At 37.6% G+C, this 25447-nt stretch overlaps 1 protein-coding gene across 8 annotated transcripts in view; it reads left to right on the top strand.

Moving 5' to 3' along the window:
• Positions 1–25447, top strand: part of PITPNC1 (phosphatidylinositol transfer protein cytoplasmic 1) — a 99744-nt gene that overhangs the window by 52111 nt on the left and 22186 nt on the right. For all 8 annotated transcript variants that reach the window (XM_026067548.1, XM_026067552.1, XM_026067551.1 and 5 more), the window contains 3 exons: positions 689–777; positions 1232–1239; positions 13190–13261. In XM_026067548.1, the coding sequence (XP_025923333.1) occupies positions 689–777; positions 1232–1239; positions 13190–13261 (169 nt within the window). The remainder of the gene's footprint in view (positions 1–688; positions 778–1231; positions 1240–13189; positions 13262–25447) is intronic.

Here is a 25447-nt window from a genome sequence, read left to right on the forward strand (position 1 = left end):
TTATGACATCGGGACCGTTAATTCTCTTTGCTTCTGTGGTTTACTCTTCTAGCATCAGCAAAATGGGACTAATACTACCCGATAGCCTCACTGAGGTGTTTTTGAGAAATGTGTTAATTTTAATATAAAAGCTTCATAATCAAGATGTGGCATTGGTATTATGGGAAGAACTGAGGTTTTGGGTTACTTGAACATAAAAGTTTGTGTGCCAGCAAGGAAGAAATTCCCTAGGGAGAAATAATGGAATCGGAGTGAAAAGCGGACGGGCATCAAGTCCTTGCTGAGGACCTCTTGGTAGAGAGTGCCTCCGTGTGGCGAGGAGCGCGCTGACGCGGGGACCCCTCGCATCGCTCCACCTGCCCGCTGCCTCCACGACCAGAGGTTTGAGTCCACAGACCCTTGAAACCGGCACTGAAACCGCAGTCTGCATCTGATCAGAGGTCACTGCGCTGGCAACCTATCGATCACCTTGAGAGGGGAAGAAGCGTGCTYGGTTTCATATATACTTGTGGAGGAAACGGCGGCAGAATGTATATTCATGAGATACAGATGTTGTTGTGCAGTCTTGGTATTACTGTGTCCTGTGAAACGCTTGTCAAACCGCGAGCATGTTTGGCAAGTATCTTTCCTTCTACAGTTCTCATAAGTCAAAACAAGTTCTAATTTTATATTTTCTTTTTATTTTCAGCAAACTACCTAGCTGGGCTAGAGCAGTTGTTCCCAAAATATTTTATGTTACAGAGAAGGCTTGGAATTACTATCCGTATACAATCACAGGTAAGGGATAAAGCAGAAATGAAAACTGACTCTTCCTTTCTGGGTAGTTAAGCTTATCTTCAAAAGCTTCAGGTAAAATATTGAGCCACAGATATTAAGAAATTTTTACAACTCCTGTTGAGCTGCATATATCTTTCCTTCTCATATTGATTGCTATCAGAAAATAAAGATTATAGACAAAGAATGCAACTAGGTAAAAAATGGAGTCTTTTTTCCATGCAGTTTCTTCCTTGCAGAGAAATCATCAGGTGCTTAGATTCTGTGGTGATTTATACCCTTTATTGTCCCACAGACTTTAGTTAAATGTAAATCAGCAGATTATCTGAYACAAATATTCTGATTATTATTGTGTGTTTACTGTAAGGATCTGGCTTGTTACTGCTTTGTTTCACATTTCTTTTTTTTTTCTTTTCCCTCATCATTCTTTTTTTACAAATGGACAACTGGAAATCAGAATACACAGTAAGTTTTTCTTCCTCTTTTAATTCTAGAAGTATAATAATTATGTAAAATATAGTACTGGAATCAAACCGATTCCTTCATAATGACACTAATAGTGTATTCAATAGTGGAACTTTAAATCTATTTGTTTAAGAAGTTTAAGGTTAACTTTGAACTGTTTCTGTGGAAATCCTATAAATTATTTACTTTTTTTTAGCATTTTAAAATAATTTAATATATTTTTTACTCAGTAGCTGTAACAAAGAGAAACTTCTATAAAAAGGGGCAAGGCTTTTAAGGTTCTAGTTATTACTTGGAGAYGTAAGAATAGATTTTGTTTTATTTATTGTTTTATTAACTTATAAAATGCTCATCTCTGGTATAGTATCTGGGAAACTGTACAATCTGTAGACAAAATTAAATATAATCTGGGCCTGGTGCCCAGGAAAAACAACTATTCCTTCTAGCAGAGCTAAGGCAAAATATAGTGCATGAATCATGAGAAAAAATTGTTTTACATGAACTGGCCATGTAAGTYTTCAGCAGCCTTTGGAAGAGGAGGAGGAAGTGAGGAGGATGTTCCAGGTAAAGGGGCCTTTCAGAAACTCCAGCCTCGATTTAGATTGTACTTCTGTCTACAGATGAAACATAATCCACTCATTTTTGTTAATACTACAGTGATCAAAATGTTTGTGCAGTTTTTTAAAACCGGTAAGGAATAAAGAGAGGAAAAAGATTCTTATGTGATAAATGTGCAAGAGACAAAATAAAGCGATTCAAAGGCTCAGATCTCGGAGCTGGAGGCTTAGAGTTGAAAATGTGATGACCAGCTTTGACTAGCCAAAGTACCCCACCCTGCTTTTCAATATGTACTGTAGTTATCTAGTATATATTCTGCATTATTTCATATGTAAAATTCATTTGATTATCAGAGGAAACCCTTATGTCCTATAATGGACAGTAGTACATGGATGGTAGTAACGAGGGGACAGAGTCTCAGMTATTATTGTGAGATATCATCTTCAGTAGGGCCTGTCACAGCTTCCATTCATTAAGGGTTTACCCTTTGATAGCAGGTTTAATTTTAGATGGAGAAGGTGATGTGCTATGTCGCAGTGGTGTCCATTACTTACACTTTGTTTTCTATTCTGATGTTTTTTCATTAACCGTTTGCATTTTCAGCATACAGGGTTTGAAGGAAAAGAAAAAACACCTGTAGAGAACTAAAAAACATCACCATACAGAGGCTAAACTAAATATGATTTMTTTTGGATCAGACTTACACTATGTGAAATCTAAGTTGTGTTTTTAATACAGATTGGCTAAGGAATGTGTTATGGAGACAAATGGAGAAGCATAACTGTAGTAAATTACTAAGACTTGATTGTATATAAGTGAATACATTAGGAGAAAGATAAGCCAAAACAAAGAAACTTAACTGAAAGAGACAGTTAAGAATGCTGAAAGGGGTGGTAGTGGGCAGAAAATTGTGTCTGGATTTGAAACGCAGTACTTGAGACCTTGTCAACACCAAAGAGCAATGCAGTACCCAGAAATTTAAATCATGAGGTGGTCTGTGTCTAACCTGATGAGACAAGAGCTGGAACAMATTTCAGTGAAGGTCTGTAGAAGGGATACAATTAGCAAGATGTTCAAGAACATCAGCAAAAATACCATTGCAGGGTCGAAGAGACTTGTAAAGAAAAATTAAATCGGTCTACAGACGTAGAAGGTAGGCAACACAGTCACTAAGTGACAATATAATTCCCATGGGAGTTGGAGACTGATTATTCACCATGGTGCAAGGAAACACAACTAGAAATATTCAGATGAAATTAAGGAAATTGTATTTCAGATAAAAATCTAAAATATATTTTAATTCAGCTGCTAGGCTATGAAATGATTTTCAGGGGAAAATACAGAAAGTGTCTTTGCCTCAAGCTGTTGAATCTAGAACAAAAATGCTAAATATACCATTGGGAATAATTCCTACGCTTGTCTGGAATATTTCTCTAAATTTTGATTCGCTGTATTCATTAGAGATTTCTGAAAGAAAGTACGAAACAGCACAGATACTGCCAAAAATATGTAAGATCGCTTGGAAACACTTTTTCTAAAGATAGTGAATTTGCTCTAGAGGGTCTGAGGGACATCCTAAGAATTAAACTGAGCCTCATTTCAAGGAAAACTGATTCTAAAGGTAGGCCAACAATTGGATAAAAAAAGCATAATCTTATAGAGTCGAGTACATACAGCTAGGAAGGAAAAATCAAACCTTTCTAATCTTTCAAGTTCCGCTCTGAATACAGAGCGAGAACCTTCAAGGCTCAGTGTTATTTCAATGTATATTAGTGATCTGGAAGAGGATGTGGACAATGGACTGAAGCTCAGTGATAGTATTAAGGTTTTTCGGTTGTAAAATATGAAGGCTGGTGAGAAACAGTATTCAAGCACAGCACCAGAATTCAGTGATTTGATGCAGAATAATTTAATAAATCTGGTTTTCCTATGAAATATTACAGATTTCATAAATTTGACCTTCTTAAGGACCTAATATTGTGAGATCCTCTAAGAAAGAAACCTCAGCAGGTATTGCAAATAATTTCCAGAATACTGTTCCCTGGGATGTGTAAAAAGCTAGGAGTGCCTTGGATGCATGAAAACAGCAATGGAAATTAGAGTGTTATGATGTTAGTACTCCATAATCTGGGTTCAGTTTTGATGGTATCTGCTTTAAGGAAAGGTATTTGTTACACAGCAAACTCCTAAATTTGACAGCAAACAGGAGAAGATGACTGCTTGGTCTACTACCAAGCCTGATAACTATTAATAAAATGGAAAGCAAATGAGCTTATGAGCTCATTAATAAAATAGAAAGCAAATGAGCAATGGTTTTTGTGGTGTGTAGTATATGAAACATTGTAATGTCAAGAGAGCATTTTAAAATGTGTACTGTGCYGTCTGTGGAGGAGGACCTTGCTGAAACTGCAATACAGAAGACTTTCTGTCAGGAAGAGCAGACATGGGTAATATCCCAACAAATGCTTTGAATGTCACACCTTGAGCTAGGARGAAGTACAAAAACTCTACTTTTGGAGCTGAAGCCAAAAGAAGAGGTCCAGTATTGGGGATAACCATTTAGAAAATAAGATACTGCTATAAAGTTCAAGTCCTTRTTTTAGTGGCTGGGGCATCATTGCTTGAGTACTGTACATGGGAAAGTGTAGCTATTAATCTCACTCTTCAGCTTGGCACAGGAGTTGCTTTGTTTTTAATCTTATAATTAGAAACCTGACCAGATAACTTGCTAAAACAAATGTTCGATTTTTACTTAAAAGCTCATTTAATGTTGTTATTAGGTCTGAGTTAAGCTCATAAATTTTGGATGCTGTATTTTGGGTCCAGGTGAAAGGCAGCCCTATAGAAGTGACTCCTAGGGACTCTGCTGCAGGAGTGATTAGGGGACTTAAGTACGGGTGAGTGCCTCCTGTCAAGCTAGGGGTGCTCCTGGGGACCTGGTGCTGCCAGCTGCTGGGTTTTACAAAGAATTCCTTTGCTGGTCACTGGCTGGAACCTTTTCTGCCAGGGCAATGGAGGAAAGATGCCTCATAGCTATCAACAAACACCTGTGTGTCTGCTTATTGCAGCATTTGCAAATATGTATCTTTAGAGTAAAATATTTAGGCTGTCTTTTATATATGTGGACAAGAATGAGTGAACTCTCAGGAGACTTTCTTATTTTTCTTTCCTGAGGTTGTCCAGCTAGATTAGAAATAATTAACCAGAAAGCAAACCTGTCTCTATTGCAAACCGAATGAAAAAGGATTACACAGAACTAAGTTTCTGCACCTGCATCGGGATACTGGTAGACCATAAGCAGCATAGAACAAATACCCATTTGACCTGTTCAAGTGACAGCTGAGATTCAGGACAAGAGAGGAGCCTCAAGCAAACAAATAATCAGATCATAGGCTGACTCAACCAGGGTACAAACCAAAATTCATAAGATCAAAGTACASTGAAAATGAGCCTAACAAAGTTTAGCTATCAAGGTGGAGTACAAAGAGATTAGGAAAAATACAAACAGCATTCAAGCAAACTGTTCTGAGCTTGAAGGTGCAGTTCAAGTGTTTGCCAGGGATTATTTCAAATAGTTTTGCTGTCTGATCTAACTAGTTCCAGTGTTTTTAGCAATATTTCAGTTCTCAGACTGGAATTTAAAAACAGTTAAAAACAATTTTTACCCTCTTATAGTTATGTATAATCAATGGCCAATTGTTAGTTCCACTATTAGGAGTATATAAAGCCAGATACAGACTGAAACCAGAATGTTGTACTGTCTGCAGGGAAGAAGGGAATTCTTTCAACCTGCCAATGGTTCATATTAAGTTAGGAATAGGGTGTAAATTCAGAACATTTATGAAAAAGAGTTAGGAGCAGAAAGCAGGAGACAATGATTCCTTTGATGATGTATCACAATGACACTCATTCTTCTACAACAAATGACTGAGGCAAACACACATTTCATCTGGTATGTGTCGAGGCCCCGGAGTGATAGTTGCTAAATGTTCCAGTATTGACCTACTGTTTTCCGATTACTTTGAGAACAGGCAGTGTTATATGTTTTTGTGATTGCTATTTTTATCATCAGATGATAGACTTGAGGAGAAAGAAAAAGAATTGTTTCAGATAAATATTGCAAGGAATTTGTAGGATTTTTTCCTGTGTCCTCTTTATCTGATTACCCCTGCTTGAAATTTGGATGCAACCCATCAGTCTTGAGCTCAGTGCACAAACTTTTCTCCAAGTCAGCAAATGAAGGGTCTGCATCAAAAATGCATTCCAGGATTGGAGCCTAGTATAAAGTAACTATCAGAGCAGAGGCTCAGCAGAAGCTAACTGGTGATGTTACTCTAGTAAACACAGATTGGCTGCTTTGGAGATTCTAGGAAAAGAAAGGACCTCAGTAGCGTTTGTAAGAAATAAAGACTATATTTTTAGAAAACAGCAAACCTATATTCTTATTTAATAAATTAATCCCATTGAATCATCCCTTTCTTTACAGAATCAAACTGCTTATGAGAATTCTTTTTTCCACCACTGGCTTATTATAAAACAATCCAAACACCTCCATTGATTCATGAGACTGCCATCTTCACTCGCGCATGCTGCTTCTCACTTCCATTCTTCCTCAATAAACAGGTTACTGTTCCCATGCATCAGAGAAGAAGATCCTAAGGGAAGGCAAAACCAGCGATAACAGTGTTGAGCTTCATAGTGGTTAGAGGCAACATGTTAGTTGACTGTTTCATCTTCAAGTTATTGTATGTAATACAAATAGTGGTTTTCTTCCTGAACTTGTTTATTTGAGTTTAACTCCCTTGCTTTTTTCAAAGCCTTTTTTTGCAGTTTTTACTCTTTCCTCTCAATAGCACTTTTCTGCTCTTTGCCACCTTCCTGTGCTTATCTTGCTTTCCAAGTTCTCCTCCCTTTCATGAGTCACATATTCCGAGTTCTGCCATTACCCTGCCCAGCCCTTTCCCTCTATTTTATTAAGACTTTGTCATCCTGATTAATGCCAGCTCGTGCAGTAAGTGGTCTGTATCAAACAGCAGCTCTGTGTGTTCACACACAGTGCTATCCTGAGTATTCGGAAGGGAGTCCGTAATACTGTGGCTGTTTCTCAAAAAACTTTGAATATTCTGCGAAAGAAACAATCTAAATACTGTAAATAGCTGAAGGAAATAATGTAATTTGAAATTTACTCTAGAGACATTATCTTGTATTTTCTTGTAGTACCTTCATGTATCTTCTAGCATACAAACTGTAGGGACGTCATCTTGTTTGTCCGTACGTTCGCATGCTTTTGACTTTCTCCCGCATCCAGGCCTCTGCATTGTCCCATTCCTGCACCACACCGTGTTCCAGCGGCGCTGGCAGTCTCCCCTGTTACATCCTTCCTCCCGTCCCACCCCTCCCTCTGAGTTATGAATGTCCCCTGTTCCTCCAGGGGACAGCGTGTCTGTCTGCCCGCTCTCCCTCCTTGCCCCTGGGGTGGGGGGAGGATGGGAGCTCCCTCCTAACTCCGCAGGTCTGCAGAGACTCCATCTGCCCCTCCCAGGTTTCTGAACCTCCCTGAAGTGCTTTTACCCTGAAACAGCATCTAAAAAGTTTGGAATTCAAATAGTGTGGTATTTAAAAGTTACCATATTAAAAAAAATGAAATTTTGCTTGGCCAGTCTCACTTCACTGTATCTGTTCCTATGTTCTTTAGACCGAGGCCTCAGACTGCACCACACCAAGAGGTGCCTCCTTGCGGGATTCAGCTCTAAGCGCGTTGCCAAAAGAATATGTATGTGACCGTATAAAAGATTTGTCAGCCTGAAAAGTCGTAGGAGATCAGAGAGAACATTTACATGAAGCGTCTGCTTCCCCAAGCTTTAAGGTTAAGATTTAGGGGGATATGCCTCTGCTGCTTAAAAAAAGGTGGCATTAATTTTTACAGTACCAAAATAGCTTCCAAGGATTGAGGATTAATATTCACGAGGAGCATGGAGAAGTGAACTACAATGATGACGTTTCTAGCAGTTCTTTGAATATTCTGCAGAAAGAAACCAAATGGAAAATGAAACGAGCTAAAATGGTATTGATAAAATAACACTCACTCATATAGAACAGGTTACAGAAGGTGAAGAAACCTTTTTCGGTTACCCTCTGTCCAGTGTATTTACTGGCAGCTGTAGTAACTCCTTCAGCCACCTCAGATGTAATTACTGTGCAAAGGGGTTTTTTACAGTCCACTCCATAAATTGATTGTAAAACACCATATGTGTTCACTGTCTCTTTAAGACTTTGGCAAGTGTTTTGGCTTACTTAGAGTCTAACCTGTTCTTGTAAGAGTTTCTTATCGCTATGGTAACACTAATCAATCATCATGCTAAAAATAGTCCTTTCATTTTTCAAGAGGATATCTGTAGTGAATTGAAAATCCAACTGCAGTATGTGTTTTCCGTATGCTGCTTTCATTTTATTTTATTTTAATCTGGAAATACCCGTGCTTACGTCTGGTAATTACTATTACAGACTCCAGTTATTTCACTGGTTTCTCTCTCGAGCTTTAAACCTCTCCTGGTTGTTCTAAAAAGGGTTCCATAAATAGAAACTTTGCTTTTTTTAAAAAAATACAGAATATTCTCCTTTTGAATGTCATAGGTGTACTGGATGATGAGAAATTTTTAAGGAGTTTACAATACATCTGAAAGATTCTGGAGGTGACAATATTAAAGACACCTCCTTAGAGAGTTTTACACAAAGAAACCTTATCACTGAAACCCTAGGACCTTGAAGATACTAGGACTCTGAAGATTTTGTCATACTCTGTAGAACTTAAGTCTAATTTAAAATTAAAGATTGATTTGGCCACTATTTTTTTTTTCCAAAGAAGAACCTTGCAAACTGTAGAGATAGTGAAATGGAAAATTGGAAAGCGTGCCCTGTGCATTGCCGTGCGTGCTCGGTGTATCGATCAGCTGCCAGGTTTGTGCTGCAAGAACACATGCCCGGGGGAGGCAGAGCAAAAAGGGAGTGGTGCTTTGGAAGAGAAATCTGCTAAAAGGTTCATTGCCTACCGTTCACTCCCAGCTTTGATTCGAAGGGTTGCCTAACACTTTTAATGCTTGGCTAAGTAAATATGCTGTTCCTCAAGGAGAAAGAAAAAAAAAGTACTTTTTGCATGATGAATAACCAAGTCTTCTGAATGATGCATAAACAGTTTTCTGGTTCTGCCAGAGCCCTCTGCCAATTAGTCAGAGTGCAACCGGTGAGTCATGAGACACATTCTGCGAAACGGTCAGAAATTTGGACCCTGCTCTTGAAAGCCAAAGGACCCCCCACCGCTGCTAAACCTGTGGCTGCCAGTCAGATGAGGTTTTGAGAGATATCCAGTACTTTCTGGTGAATTTTAGTTTTTGTCTGGGGTAAATTCATGTTACCATTTCTAATCTCAAAAGAGATTGTTACAGCCCTCACCTTTATACTAATTAGATAGTGAGGTTGCCTCTTGACAGCTTTGTGCAAAAAATGACTTTCCGCTTTCTCGTGATGTGGCCTGAGGTGAACAACACTCTTCTTCTTCTGTACTAATCTAGTGCTTCTTTTTGGAAACACTAGAGTGGGAGATCTTTTTTTTTTTTTTTTTTTTTAATTAGAGTTTCGATTCTGGGTCACAAGGAACAACTGGATTCAAGCAGTGGCTTGCTGAACTGCTACAGGCAACCTAATGCAACCTGAAGTACAATATATAAAATGGCTGCATGCTAAAGTATGGTCCTCTGACTCACTGCTGGTAAACTGTAGTTGAAAGTAGGAGATATTTCTGAGAGCAAGGTAAAAGTGAAATCTGGYGTTTGGCTTTATATTCAAAATCTCCTCCGTTAAATGGAAGAACTTACTGTTGTACTGAACCTGCAGCCAGGCTTCAGACCGACAACACGATAGTTTTTCTTATTTTGTGTCTTTATCCTCTGCTGTACCTGAAATTGTCATTTAAAAGCAAGTGTTTTGATAAGGAAAAATGTGTCAGTACAAGGGAAGAGGAACCATTTAGGGGTGTTAGCTGTGTATTTGCTGTAAATATGAAAAAGGCTAGAGTGAAGTTGTTTCTGTCAGTAGGGTTTTCAAGCCTGACAGTGGGGACCACGATAGCAGCACCTCATCCTGTGGTGGACCCCGCTACTCCTTGAAGTGAGAGCTGGGACAAGAGCTGCCCTATCCCCAGCTGGTAGGGTCAGCACAGGACAATTTCCRTAGCCACTGAGGTTTTGGACAAGCCACTAGACTCAGACTGTATAAGCTGCAACGCTGCAGACTTCCAGAGCTCTGACCTAGATGCAGTCTGCTAAAGCACTGTAGTCTTGGTGACCCTTCCCCCAGTGATATATCATTTATGTCATCCACTGCTTCTGTTTTTATTAATTATTAGATTTTATTTTGGGGGGTTGATGTTGTTTAATTGTATAGCAAAGAAAATTAAATCTCAGTCCTTGAATCAAGAGGGCAGATATTTAAAACATACTAATAAAACGTGCCCTAGAGCTGTAATGCAGCTTGAAATGCAGACAGTGCCAGTGAACTGTTTTCCTAATAATTGTTCTAAGCAGTTACTATATCATTAATAGTATAGCATACATCGCTACGATTTTTGGTGGGAATGTTCCTAAACGCTGTTATTCAGATATAAGCATTGAGCCCTCGGTAATGTGGTGTGGGGTATCGCACTCAGTAAGCAGTACTAGTAATTGCTGATAAAACAGAACGTACTGGCTGGCAGGCTTCTCGCGTTTCCTCAAGGCTGCGTTCCCCCTGGATGCCCGTACGCAGAGGTCTAGCTTGTTGTCAGCAGGAGCGCTGTGTGCCTCGGCTATGATCCCTGCTGTTATATACCTGTGTAAAAAGCATAGCTGCCATATACTGATTTTTGAGATCCATAACCCTTGTTTTTACCAGCCTAGCACCAATGTGGTTATTTTCCAAATGCTGTAACAGTTATGTAGTACTAGATGTCTGTGGTTAGGTTATGTATTTTTAAAATCTGCTTGTTATAATCCACCTTCAGTAGTAATTTACTCTTTCAACCCTCTGTGTCCTCCCACAAACACAGGAAATAACTAGAATGTTGTTTTACGTTGTTTGAATATGAATCCTCTGAGGGACATCTAACATTGTTTTAGGACATGCTGGCATCCCTGTGTCTCCAGAGTCATTCCATATCTTCTGTAATACTACATTTCATAACTTTTCTTACTCTAATTAAGAGTAAGTTGGATCAGCCCCTTTTATTCATCTCTTCTTCCAACTGAAGGCTTGCTCCCRTATGCTGACATAGTTTGTACTGGATTGAAATTCTGATCAGTTAGCAGCACGTCAGCCAGCGGCAGATCAGCACACAATACGGTGCCACGGCAGAGCGTGCAGAGTTTAGCAGCGCATGCTAAACGTGTGACGCAGATGAGGAGGGGGAAAGACCCTTTTGCTGACTTTGTCTTTGGTTCATGACTGAAACTATATAGCTGTCTTGAATTCCTAAAGAATAAGGAAGTGTGTGGGTTTTTTTTCCTGGAAATTTCCCACAAATTAAAAAAGCCTGAAGAGGAGMGACATGAGCTATATAGCAGCATACTGAGATACGTGATGAAACCTCAGTTAGAAGAGTATCTGGATTTTTTATTTGTGAATTTGTGTTACAAGATCCCCAATTCTGACAGACTGCTTATAAATACTGTATATGTTCAGCTGGCACTTTCTGAGATGTATCCATAGGAAATGTTTAATTGCCCACAAAATACGGATAACAGGAACCAGCAGATCTGTAACTGAACTTGCCCCATCCTGTGCTCGACACACTGCTGATCCTTTGTTGGAATCCCACATATTTACTCAGTGAACAAGTTGCAGAGCTGAGAGCTGGTCACAGTTCAGATTTGAATTGAAACTCATAAATGTTCCACTCCACAGAAGTCTTTAATAAAAGGCAAAAAATGCATCTGATCTGAAGAGAAGCCTGTGCGTCTCCAACAGCATCATTTGACATGAGAGTACTCACTATGTTAATGGGGAGAGAGTTTGACCCAGGAGCCTTTCTTCCTCCCCCAAATAAATCTTTCCTTTCTAAAGTCCATGACACCAGCACCCTATTCTGGCAAAGCTGTCCCACTCTTCTTTGCACCAAGGATTGATTATAGATGTGTTCACGAACACTAGATGTCCTGTGATCAAAATAACATTGAACAATGAGTTTTTTGATATGTTCTGTAGTCTCAAAGGAGCTTTCTTCTCATTTCAATTTTATTGTACTGCAGCCAGCCCTCTAAATCATCTCCATTCTTAGTCACCAGCCCCTCCCTTAGAAGAAATCTCCAAACTTTGTCAAGTCCAAACTTGGACCAACAGCAATGTGAACACTGAGGCATCAGAATGTCCTCATTGTATAATCTCTGTACAGCACATGAAATAGTCATAGTCTTTCCACAGCCACTTTGCCATAGGGTATTAGTGAGGCATTATACGAGGAATTGGCCCATCAGTTTCACTGACAGTTTGTGCAAGAAAAGACTTGATGACTAATAGTAAAGATGCTGAACTAGTATCCTTCAGAGGTTGTTAGACATCTGCTTTATCTGCCTAAATATACTGAAAAGTTGATTTGAAAGAAAGACTGTGAAACACTAAAGAAAAGATATTTGAAGTATTTTACCCAATTATGTTGCCTAGTATTATAAATTCTAGTCTAATAACACAACTAAATTAAGCAATCCACAGAAAAATAAATTTATCCCTGTGTAAAATAAAGGAATATTATCCTTGATAGAAAAATATTTGTACATTCTTAATTTTCTTGCATTATTATCTGGAGGTGAATTTAGGTTTAGTATAAAAGAATTGCCATGCCAGATGATATTTCATATTAATTTCATTCATAGGAAATTATGTTAAAATTTACTTAACACTGAAAATGGAAGAAAAAACTCATATGTCAAAGCATTCTCATCTATTTGGTCAGCAGCTGCAGCCAGTGAAGAGTCCTTGGAATTATTTCATATGGGGATAGACTGATCCTCGATGATGAATATTTAGTTGCTCTGGAGATATATGTAATCTAAAGTTATAACAAAATGTTCAGGACATACCTACTCCTATGCACAGTAGGAAAACTATTTTATCCAGTTGTTCTAGAGTACTTATGCTAATTTATTTTGTACCTTCATTTTAGTACTCAATTTTCAGATAGAATCCCTGCATCCTCTCAGAATCACAGGAACATTTGCTCTTATGTTTTGTATACATTTGACTATTTTTCTTGAAGTAATCTGAAAAAATAAGAGAGCTGATATCAAACAGGATGTACTGAATATGTCAGCTAATGAAGCAAGGCATATTTTTTTATCATGTCAAACATATTTTTGTTTTGTTGCAGTGTTCATTTTTGCCTAAATTCTCCATTCATATAGAAACAAAATATGAGGACAACAAAGGAAGCAATGACAGTGTAAGTATGATGGCTTTTGCAAAATTGAATTTAATCCTTTTAGCTAATCATGAACTATATTTGGGGGTTGTAAGGCTTTCACTCTGGGAAAAGGMCTCCTCAGGCTTGTATCTTTGCACCTACCTGGGTATCCTGTTCACTGGAAAGTTGTTAGCTTGCAAAGCGGTTACCTAAAGCACCATGAGATGAAAGATTCGTGTACACGACTTCTCTTCTGCATCTCACACTCTACTTGTTTCCTCTTTAAACACAATATAATTCCAATATGTCAATTAGTACTGATGAAGGTTTATGGAAAATGAAAAAGATATTGGGGTTTTTTTTGTAATTGTCTTCCATTTTATCTGTTTCATATTATTTTCTCTGAGTAAAGGGAGTTGAATTCCAAGGAGTTGTTAGGAAGAGCAAACAGGAAACTAAACAATGGCCCGAGACGGGAGATCTCGGTAAACAACTTCACGGAACAATGGCTGGGCTGGGGAGGTGATGCTGCGGCAGTCACTGACCCAGGGTTACGGAGCTCTTCCTGGGGTGAGAGCCTAGAGCCGAAAGGGATCATTAACTATGCAAAATTCTCTCTCAGGAGAGAGGGGGTGGGAGCGAGTAGCCGGCTGCTGCTGCAGGAAATGCTGATCAAGAGATCCTCGGGAACAGAAGGGACAAGGTCAAGCAGACTTCTGTTGCCCTGACAGGGAGCACAGCAGAATCATCCAACTAGCCAGAAAAGAATACCATTAAATACAACCCGACAGATGAAGATCCAACCCTTGGATGAATAAACAAATATGTTTCTATGTTTCATTTCAGCATGCTTCACACAGTCATTTGTTGCAGACTTACGGGAAGAAGTTTCTTGCAGGTGTGAAATACAGGTTAAAATGTTTGGAAGACTGATCTGTAACACAGAGACCTAGTGAAGGAATGTTTAAACTCAATCTTGAGAGGAGAAGGCAGTAAAGCAGATTTTAARGGGCTCTGAGACAAAGCCTTTCAGTTTCCAGGGGTGTCCCTCCAGCGGCCTTATTAAGGTTGAAGTGCTCTCTTTTCCTAGATGAGAGGTACATTGCCCTAACCGACCTGGGCCTGCATGTTAATAAGGCCGAGAGTTGTTGCATTGCTTATGGCCAAAATAATTACATGTAAAAGAACAAGGTATAATTCTGAATAATGTTTTTGGCATACAGACACTTTCCTAGTAGGAACTAGGTAGAGATCATGTATTAGCCACCAGACGCCAACAACTTTCAGTCCCTGCTAGCCTAAGCCAGGTTCAGATCAGTCAGTGAGAGGGAGAATGTGTTACATTACCAACTGCATGAGCCCTGCATTATGTAATTTATGCAGTTTGTAAGGTTCACTTCTGCTTTTTGGCAGCACTTTAATTCAGAGCAAGCCCACACCTTTGGTTTCGGGAGGGTGCAGACTAGTGTTCTGGTACATTTATAATGTCAGCAGTGAGAAGACATGTTCTGTACTGATGCCTGGCAGAAGGAAAGCTGAACCTACTTAAGCAAGCAGTGAATTTTCAATTTTTTTCTGTGTGTCAGCTTTGTGGCTAAAATATTACAAATCAAGCCTGGAATAGTACCAAACCAGTGAATTGAAGATAAATCATACAGGGGCAGAATACACAGATGATGTAAATCAAGGCATCTACTCGGCTTAAATCAAGCTCTTTAAAATGTAATTTTTATCAGAGTCCCAGCAAGGTAATGCTGTATTATCTTTATATCGAGGCTCCTGAGTCGCAACAGATTAGGCAAATATTTGCCAAGACTAAAACATTTAATTGATCCTGCCTTGAGGTAAGAAGGAAAAAGAGGCGGTGAATTATAGGTCTCCATTCCAGCCCTAATTGCGATGATTTTATAATTCTTAGAGTTATGTTATTCACCAGCGTGAATACAGCAAACCAGTTGAAGATCTGCATTTTTTGCTATTGATCCTGTGACATTGATCTGCTGACGCAGATGTGGCTCATACAGACTGAGATGCTGGAAGCTTAATAGATATGGAGAGACCTGACTGAAAGCCCRTCGGAGCCTGTGGGGGGACTTCTGTTACACCAAACACCTCAGAACTAGGACTAAGATTCAATCCAGTGTCCATTGCTGTACGGGTAGGCTTAAACCTCACCTAAAAATGTGAAGTATGTTTTTCCTTTGTTTCAGCCAAGTTTAGTTTAAATTTCGCTATGTTTACCCAGTCAGAAAAAAACAGAGAAACATAGCATCCATTTTTATAGATTTTCATGGGGATACTATATCATTGCAACTATCAGCCTTGGCTGATGAAGAAATAATTAATCCAAAAAATACTTTTCTAAATTTTGCAGTTGTAATGCAAAATATACTGAATGATCCTTATTACTACAGTTGTAAGGATAATAATGCATGTCTGATTTTAACTAAGCTATTTCTAGATTTTCCTTGAGATTGTACAGACTTTTTAAATAATTCTTTGAACTCTGATCTATTCTCCAGTTCCATGCTATCTAATAAAGTAGATATTGATTGTAAGAAGCAATAATTAGATATAAGGATACTAAGCTAATTACATTGATTAGTGGAAGAAAGCAATATAAATGCTTTCAGGTTCCTGTTGTCATTTAGCAGGCTATTATGTAATTATTATTATTACATTTAACATGTTGCATTGTCTGGTAAGATTCTGCCTAATTACCACAATGTATCTTGATGCAAATGCCTTCCTGATTTTTCTTCTCAATTGTCTTGATAGCAGAAACTAGTGAAAGATATCTGCTTTGGGACTTGATCTTTCTATGTCTTAGACTTTGGCATCATTTTAACCTATGCAAAATGTGCTTAAAGCAGTATTGTTCTGATCTGTTAGAGTTTGCACTTGATTTGCCCAAATATAAATATTGCCAAAAAGTACAAGAATAACAAAAAGGAAAATCCTTCATTTAGATAAAACACCTGTGAAACTTGTATAGATGTAGTGCCATACCATAAACCCCTCCACCTATGATTTCTAGTGCTACGGCATAGCTGATGCATCTAGCTGTTCACATGGCAACTCTCCCCTTAGAAAAACAGAATCAGTATTGGATTAACGTTAGTACATCAAATATTGTCACTGCTACATTGCAGCTTTGCAGCACCATTAACCAATTGACCAATAAGTCAGACCATTCAGTATTTCATCTCAAGAGTCTTTTAAAAAGTAAACTTTCTATTTTAAATTTAAAAATGGCATTTCTAAAAATTAGAATAGCTTGTTAAATATAAACAGCTTTGTAGGTGGCATCTGTTCTGTGCTGTATCTATACTGATAGAGTTTCAAGAGTATTTGAGAGAATTGCTTCCCTCTTGCATCTTTTACTTAAATGCAACACATGCTGCTTTAGCTGCTTACATAAGGCAAAGTTCCAGCGGGAACTGCTGGGAAGAGGAGAGTACAGGTGCCCACAGCAAAGACACCCTCTGTGAACACGGACGAGCTATACAAGTGCCTGTTAATCACTCTGTGCGCACTTTCCGGCCCATAAGAAGAATAAGCAGTTAGGGGATTTGAATATGGATACACAAAATCTCTCTTTTGAATAGTAGCCTTTCATTAAATTATTAATAACATAAGTTAAATAGATTTGTTAAGCTTATCTAATTAATTAAATGGTCAGAAATCACAGGCAGTATAATACGTTTTTTACAAATAGACTTTATTAACCTCTTTTTTACTTGGGCAGATATTTTATCAGTGTTGTGATTGGTCAGTATTTATCTCAGGAAAGGCTAATTTTATTCTAAGTAGGTTTGTTGCTCTCATTTTTCCCCATCTCTATTCTTAGTATTAAGTTCAGTATACTCTACAGAGTAACATTTGTTTATTTTGAATTTTAGTGGGGAATGGGCCAAATACAGTGGGTCTGTTGATTAAAGAACATCCCCCACATGGCTGCAGTTAGTGATGTGATCAATGCAAGATTATTGCTTGCACTGTAGATTTTTTATTCGAGATGTCATGTTGACTCTCAGAAGCGATTGCTCCCAGGGCAGTGCAATGACATTACTACTGACAGCCATATGAAAAAAGCATTTCTGATGCTAATTGTTAATTATTGTATATAAAAGGTATTTTGTATGTAATTTATAAACTGAGAGTAAGCTTGCATTTAAAAAATGATGTCCCCTAAAAATGAAATAACCCACGTTTATTCATACCCAATTGTCTTTTCCTTAAATGTCCTCTAATGTAGGATTACAGAAAAAAAGAAAACATTAGTTCTATTTTTAGGCAGTAGTCTTATAAGATTTGGCTTTATGATTCTTTTTTTTTTTAAGCTATCTACAGCTGTCTACAATGTCTGTGATTTATCTTAATAAGAAGTAGATTCTTATAAGGTCTCTAAAAATATCTTCCTGATGATCCTCTCATTTACACTTCAGAAGTGCCCGAGACAGAGAGCTATTGAAATGACGATAATATACCTGGGTCATGTACTGCAAAATAGGTATAAATACTACTGCTGTGACTAGATTTATGAGCCTTTGACTGTACACAGTTAATTTTCTTCAGGTTTTATTTAAGATTTTTTTGCTTGATTTACACCAAAGACAAATCATTGTGGTATTTCAGTGCCTTGGAAAAGAATAAAATTTGGTAGGATTCTCATTATATATAAATATGCTGTTTTCTCTCTTTCTTCTACGTTCCAGAAAAATAGGTAGCTGAGGAGCTATCTACCTTGCCTTTTGTAATACAGCAGGACTGGCCAGTTACAGTCCTGGCAAACTTACTGCTCTTGCTGTTTGACCTTGGTGGAGTTGCCAAGGATGTGTTTCTCCTGGACTATAAATCCAGGGTTAGGGTATCTCGTAGCAAATCAAAAGCGCATGGCACATGAAGCAAGCCCGGGTGCTAATACGGACTCACTCTGCCAGTTGATATTGCTCAAAGTTTTGTAGGGGTAAATTTGCTCTAATACACTGTCCACTGGATTTGGTACTATCTGTCCTCTTGCAGCCTGCATAATGCACAGTGCTGGAGTCAGTGCTGTGGGGTGTCCTGGGGCTGACTGACCAGAAACGTGGTCATATGCTCACGGCTGATCTGCAGCAAAGAGCATTGCCAGCTGGTCTGGCTATCCATGGCTCTGGGATTAATCTGTGTGGAAGCATGACCTAAGTTTCTCTGGCAATACCTAGGTGGTGCGTGAGGCAGGTGCTGCAGTCAAACCTTCCAAACGTTCCAAAATGGAGGTAGCAAAGCTTTGGACATTTCTCCAGTGCTCCTAAGGAGACTTGAGAAATTTTTTGTGTAAGGCCATGGGGAACTTCAGGCAGGTCATTGCCTCACACAGGAACAATACTTATGCATAAGGAGCTCTCCAAAAGATGACTTAGATTTATTCAGGCTCTTAACTCTGACAGATGTCCCATCCATGTATCTGTTTTAGAATTCAGTTAATGGGAAGATCCTCAAGGAATCGGAATGTGAGGTAGAGGATTAGTGACTCCAAACAGTCCAGRGGGAGAATTTAAAAATCAAATAAACTCATTTCTCTTCCCATTTTTATTATAAGTATCACACTTATTTAATATTGGTATTGAGCAGGTCAAGACAACAGAAGGTGCCACAAGAGTTTAGGACCTGCCATCAGGAATACAGAATATACTGCATAATAAAACAAAATTTCCTTTGAGAAAGACGAAGTACAGATGATCCACATAAATTCTTTTGACTAGTTTTCCAGTTTCAACCTCTTCAAAAGGATTGTCCTGATAAAGCAGGTGTTACCTATCAAGCTAMTAGCAAAAATGTCTTCTCCAGACTAAAGTTTGTTCTAAATTTTGTACTCAAAAAATTAGGATACAGATTAGGCTGTGTTACCACTTTAAAACTTCAGTGAAGTTTGAATGAATGTTTTTAACGTAATATTGTAGTTGTGACTGAAATCAACTGCTAATCTCTCATTCTTCACCTTCATTCCTTGTTGTTTATCATCCACTGTGATGATGAATATAATCAATATATTGGAGTCCTGATATCACCTGGCATCTTTTCTCAAAAACAGCCCATTATTAAAGTCATGCTTTTTTAAAAAACAGCTCAGCCATGTCAAAATATCTTTCTAGATGTAATTGCTAGATCTCTAGCAACCTTTTCACGTGAAGGTCGGGTCAGGTTTCTTAAGAGTTTTAGCTAAAACAGACAGATTCTAGGTGAGGATAGGGCTTGATTTTTAAAACACTGGTTTGGGACATTTTTTTCATCCGTGAATCTAAATTGCACATCTTTTTTCCTGAGATGCCTATGTGGAAGTAGAGAAGTTCTCCTTCTCAGACTGCACCCAAAATCTTGTCTTTATCTTTACAAATAAAAACTACAGTGTAATTTCTAATCTATGTATTATTCCTACTTTTTCTGACAGTCCTAGGCCATGCATTTTATATTGTGTAGGCCATGGCTTTTGTTGTTCTTTACTTACCTCCACATTCCTGTAAGACAGTTTTGTCCTGATAATGAGATATCCCCGTACAAACAAAGAATGGAAGAAAGTATAAATAACTTAACTCTAATGCATCGGACCAGTTCATAACTAGCAAAAGTCCACATTCCCCAACTTTTTCATCATAAGAAATAAAGTGCTAAATTTACATTATTTTCAGTTAGATGGTTGGAAATCCTCTCTCCATCTTTCTTTACTTCTGTCTTCTGCTTTTTTTGATTTGAAAAGCCACTAGAAGCTTCCTTACGGCTACATCAGAGAAAACATGTACCATCAGCCGTATTGTAAGCAGAACTATGCCTTCAAAATAGAGTAATTGTACAATAGCTTTTTAATAACAGAATTATTTTTTCCTGATATTTGGGCAGTGAATTTTACCACTTGATGGTGTCTGGGGAAAGTAAAAAAAGCACAGCTTATAAAAATAATTCAACAGTTGTCCTAATGGAAATTCACTGTATATAAAACTTAAAACGCTTTGCTCATYGTAGCATAAACTTCTGCTCTTGAAAACCTAATGGCTGGCTCTTTATTATTGAAGAATAACATGCAATATCTTAACATAAAATAGTCTTCCTTTTTGTTAAAAAGAGATATAATATCTATTAGCAAGAATACTCTTAAGAATAGTAAGGTGTGGAGCAAGGATGTTGAGATAGAATTATGTTTCAAGATGACAAAGTATGGGTATCAATAGGCCAAGTTTTTATAAGTGTATGTCACAGTACTGCTGATAAACTCGTCACAGCTACAGGAATAATTCTGTGTGACAAGAGAAGCATATAATATAACTTCTTCCTTGTCTTTCAAAGATAAAAGTGTTGTTGAAAATGATTGTCTCAAGATGACCATTTGCCAAATGAAAACAAGAGGTAGCTCTGTGTTCTATATCACTGATGCTTATAAATTAACCTCCGTATCATTTGGCACATTAATAGTTTGAGCATGCTGAAAACAGCTAGCTAATAGCAAATATTGTTTGATATGTCACCTCTGTAAACTGCAGTACCATTATTTAAAGTTACAAAATCCTTTCTTGACAGTGAGTTCTAATTCTGCAGTCCTAGAAGTGACGAGGATCATCCTATACTAGTGACTAGGAGAGGATCATTCATCATGCTTTACMCTTAACGTGTATTTCTGAAGTGTTGGTTGCCATAGTAGGAAACATTTGACTAAAAGAAAGTAAATTATAGGTATTGCAAGCTAAGAAGAAAAGCTGTTTCTAGTTTTGCTCTTTTTAGGGTATTTATTTCCTATCTTATTCCCTATCTTAGAAACATGAAACTAGGTTATAACAAACTTCAATACAGTACATGTAAATTAAATGTAAATTCACTATTTAGGGAAGTTGTACCATGAAACACTGATGTCAGCTGAGATGGATTCAGCTGTGCTTTAGCTTAGCCTCAGTGAACATGATAGAATGTCATCCTGCAAGTTGCCTAAAGGACCTTTTAGGCATCACTGCAAAATATGCTGAAACCAAAGGCAGGGTTACTTTTAGGGATAATTTCTTTTTTGGATTGTTTCTGTATGATGGTACTGAGTACATACATGTTTGTCTTCTGTATAATTTGTGAAGCATTCGTTTTCTAATATGTCTCAAAAATACCAGCAAACAAGTGGAGAGGTTAGCCTAAAATTCCTTTGGTGCAGAGGACTCTGTTTTTGCTGAAAATATCTAAAAAACAGTATGTCCCAAAAAGTGAGATTTTCTAAATGAACTACAGAAATTATGTAGTAAATTTAGCACTGGAAATAGATGCAACCTTAAAAAGCTAATCACAGTAAATATTATTGATGGAGTATTATTGTCTTAGAAGCACAGATACTTTGAAATAATTATGTATAAACACATTTATCTGTTCAGAAAGTACAAATTTAAATGAGATATATTTTATAAGAGGTGGAATAATAGAGGAATCGTGACACGGAGATAAAAAGGAGCAGGGAGTTGGGCTGCTTATAAATATGTAACTGCCTTTTTGAGTTCCGCACCATGGCAGACAGCAATATTCCCATGCCATTCAGTGAGCCAAATTTACTTCTCTCAGGGAATAATTCAATGTCTTTTTTGCATAAAAGAATTCCTTCCAGTTATGCCCACAGCTGTGTGTCCACATAAATAGTTTGAGCCAATGAACAGGTTGAAATTGGTCAATTCCTGTAATCCTTGCCCAACTAAATCTCAAAAGCAAATCAATGGTTTTGGGGGGTGAGTGGGGTTGGAGCAGTACATAGGAAGACTTAGACACTAGACAGAACTCCATAGATCAAGTTCTGAGTAGCTGAGACAGAGACATAAAATGGACCAGATGACACAACCTGCTAGAGGAGGCTGTGATAATAAACTGGAGACTAGCCAGCAGTTCTGATGATGTCAATTTACGGAGATTAGAATTTCAACTTAGAGAGTAGGCTTTGTGCCGGATATTCCCTTTTTTAATAGGAAAAAAAAGAAAGCTTATTCTTGCTGTCCTTATGTAGATACGCCTCTAAATGCCTCTAACTATTCATAAACCTTTTTTTCCTCCCCCCAAAACCCTCATCCCCATAAACCCCCACATTTTTGGGATTTGCTTTATCAGCATCTTTTAATTCTCTACCTTAAAAATCATTGCTTATCGAGGTGTTCGGATAGTATCTTGTATCTTACAAGATCTGCAAGCAGGAGTTTTTCTCCTTTCAGACAGAAACTGCACAACTCTCGTATTTCTAAAGGTAAAACGAATGGCACAAGGACACCTCTAGGCCTTCACTAGCAGCATCATTTAAAAAGCTATTTATATTGTACATCAAGACCCACTARAAGGGACTGAAACGAAAACATTTATCCTGGTGTTTTCTCCTATCTACTACGTCAGTCCTTAGCAAGTCGCTTCACTCTTCTGTATTAACGTTTTCATTCCAGTTCTTTGTACTGTCAGTCGATGGCTTGTGGTACAGTGCCACTCACTTTGGGCTTTGTGACAGTGACTTTGAGTGTGTTGTTTCTTTCAGATGTTCAGCTAAAGACATGCCGGGCTGAAATCGGCCACGCTGACTGCATCTGAAATCACAAATGTATAGTAAATTCTAAATGCCTCAGTTGTGTGCTGGCAAAAGATGTTGTAGACCTAATTATGATGATCCTATATTATCTAAGCTGTTGTCATATACAGTATAAATCACAGTTTTACAAAATTCAGATTCAGGCTAAAGCACTACTTTAATTCTACTTAAATCTTATTTGAAAGATTAAGTAGTCCATAAGGGTTGTATTGTCTGGGGGTTGTCTGGTGATACAGAAGTTAATATGATTCACACAGCATAGTAAATCCTGTTTTCTTCCCTAAAAACAAATCTAAAACAAATACTTTTTAACCCATCACTTTCTAAAAGAAATATCTGAATTTAAAATCTGTATATACATATATATATATRYRYATATATAWAAAAAATTGTTTTTTTCCATTTTTAAAGCCAGATGTCATTGAATGAATCAATATAATAATGAGAAAGTAGMGATAAATTTCACTTAATTTCATTTTCTAACGAATAAAAATATTTTCTCATGRCATTCATGTCATTGCCTGCCTATCCCACTAAGATGCCATCTTGTAGCAAGTCAAGATTTGAGATTGTTAGGAGGGCTTGTTGGCTTTGTTGGCAGGGCAGGGGAAATGGAGAGGCAGAGAGGGAGGAACACTGCTTTCAAGCATAGATATTGAGTCAAGGATTTTAAAGAAGAGGAAGTTTATGATTTCATCTCAGTTAAATTTACACATTGTATATTGAACAATGTAGTCGTGTTGGCTTAAGTTTGTCTGTAGACAGGCACTTAGTCTGAAGGTAAAAGAAAAAGAAGAAAAATGGGGTAGGAGCTGGCAGAAAAATGATATCACTGACTTACCATTGTCTCATAACCTGACTTTTTATTCTACCTTTAGCTACAGGGAAAAAAGAAGTCACCAGCAAAGTACATGCTAGGACATGTTGTTGTAGTTCATGAAGAAAAGAAAGATATTTAAATATACCAGCACTTATTTTGCTGCAGTGTCCTTCATGATCTTTCTTTGCTGAGGGGTTAGAATCATCTGCCAGGGTTTTTATTTGACTTTTTTCTCCCAAACAAACCACTTCACTATTATAAAGATGACCCAATTAAAATGTATGTTCCACTTTTTGTCATTCTGTGATTCAGTTAGTTTAAATAATTCTCTCGATCAGTTCTCATTCCTCTTAGCAAGTGGATGTGCATAAATGTTTGTGTATTGTAAAAAAGTTGTCACAGACAAAAAAAAAACAAACAGCAAAAAGGGCACTTCAGTCTGAATGTTATTCTTTGTTTTTCATTTGATTCTGTGTATTTCAATCTCAATTAATTATTTGGCTTCCAAATATAAAGCCTGTCTAGTTCTTACCAATATAATATTTAGTATTCAGCCTTTCTACATTGTCTTCTTAAGGATACAGATTGTTCTCTCTCCATTAATTTTCTGCACATTTGCAAATACAGCTGCACAGATTGGGAGCCTTATGCTTCTTTTCATGGCCTTTAATCTCATCCTTTAAAACTTTTTAATTTCTCTCGTCTCTTTGATCACAAATGCAATCAACCCATCCTCCCTGCAGGTTTTAAGAGAATCCCAGATTATTTGTCCAGGAGAGGCAATAAGAGAATTAGAGCTCAGAAATCAGCCTTATTCTCTAATGACTTCTTATTTTCTACTGCTGATAGAATGAGAAGATTAAATCCCTRTCTGCAAATCTTGTGAGGACAATCTAAGAAGGGAAGAAATGTAAATGATTAGACAACAACTTCTGCTAGGAAAGGGAAGTGAGAATGCCATTCAACAAACTTTTGGAATAGAGGAAAGGGTCTGGGATAGTGTAAGCAGCAAATAAGGCATAGTTGAAATAGTTGCAAAATTCCTCCTAGTTGAGAGAGATTGGCAAAGGCATCTGTCATCCCCACTTTCAAAGCATTTTAGAGGAAAAGAATCTAAAACCGTATTACTTATAGGTGCAATATGTGGATCAAGCCTGTGATAGGGCAAGGCATGTTTTTATCAGAAAAGCTATGGGGTAATAGTTCCAAGTTAGGTCCTTTTAAACATGCAAAGATACTCATGCGCTTAAAATTATTAGTCTTGCACTTAAGCCATGTACTGATCGAGGGCCTCAGCTGACCTGGTAATGCCTATTTAAGAGAAATCTCAATTATTTTATTTAAAGCTCAGAGTTTACACCAAGATGCATCTTGAGCTAGAAATAGTTCCACTGATTTCATCAAGATAGTGCTCTGTATATCTTAATTTGTTTTGAAAAAAGCAAGCAAGGAAGCTTATAAAAGGCAACCTATATAAGATACATAAAATATAATAGTTATATAAGAATAGTACCCCCAATACTAAGGAAGAACACTGTAGGGGAAGGAGCTTTCATCTCAAATTTGTCCAAATAGTTAACATAATTTTTTGCAAAAAAAAAATTGGGGAAGGAAAACAAGCACACAAACAAATAAAAACAGTCCCGAGTTTCTCTTCATTCTGTACTTGTGCAGTATCTGACCTGTTAACATTTTATATCCAGTTCAGTAAGCAGTGTTGCCCATTTTATTCCAGCAGTGAAATATGAAGTCACTTTAACTACAAGTTAAAATTATAGAATCAAACTTTAGCTTTTCATTTATTTGAATTATGATTTCCTAAGCAATGTAGTTGTTACCA

The sequence above is a fragment of the Apteryx rowi genome, unplaced genomic scaffold (genome assembly GCF_003343035.1).
Source record: "Apteryx rowi isolate R43461 unplaced genomic scaffold, aptRow1 scaffold_26, whole genome shotgun sequence".
Lineage (NCBI taxonomy): Eukaryota > Metazoa > Chordata > Aves > Apterygiformes > Apterygidae > Apteryx > Apteryx rowi.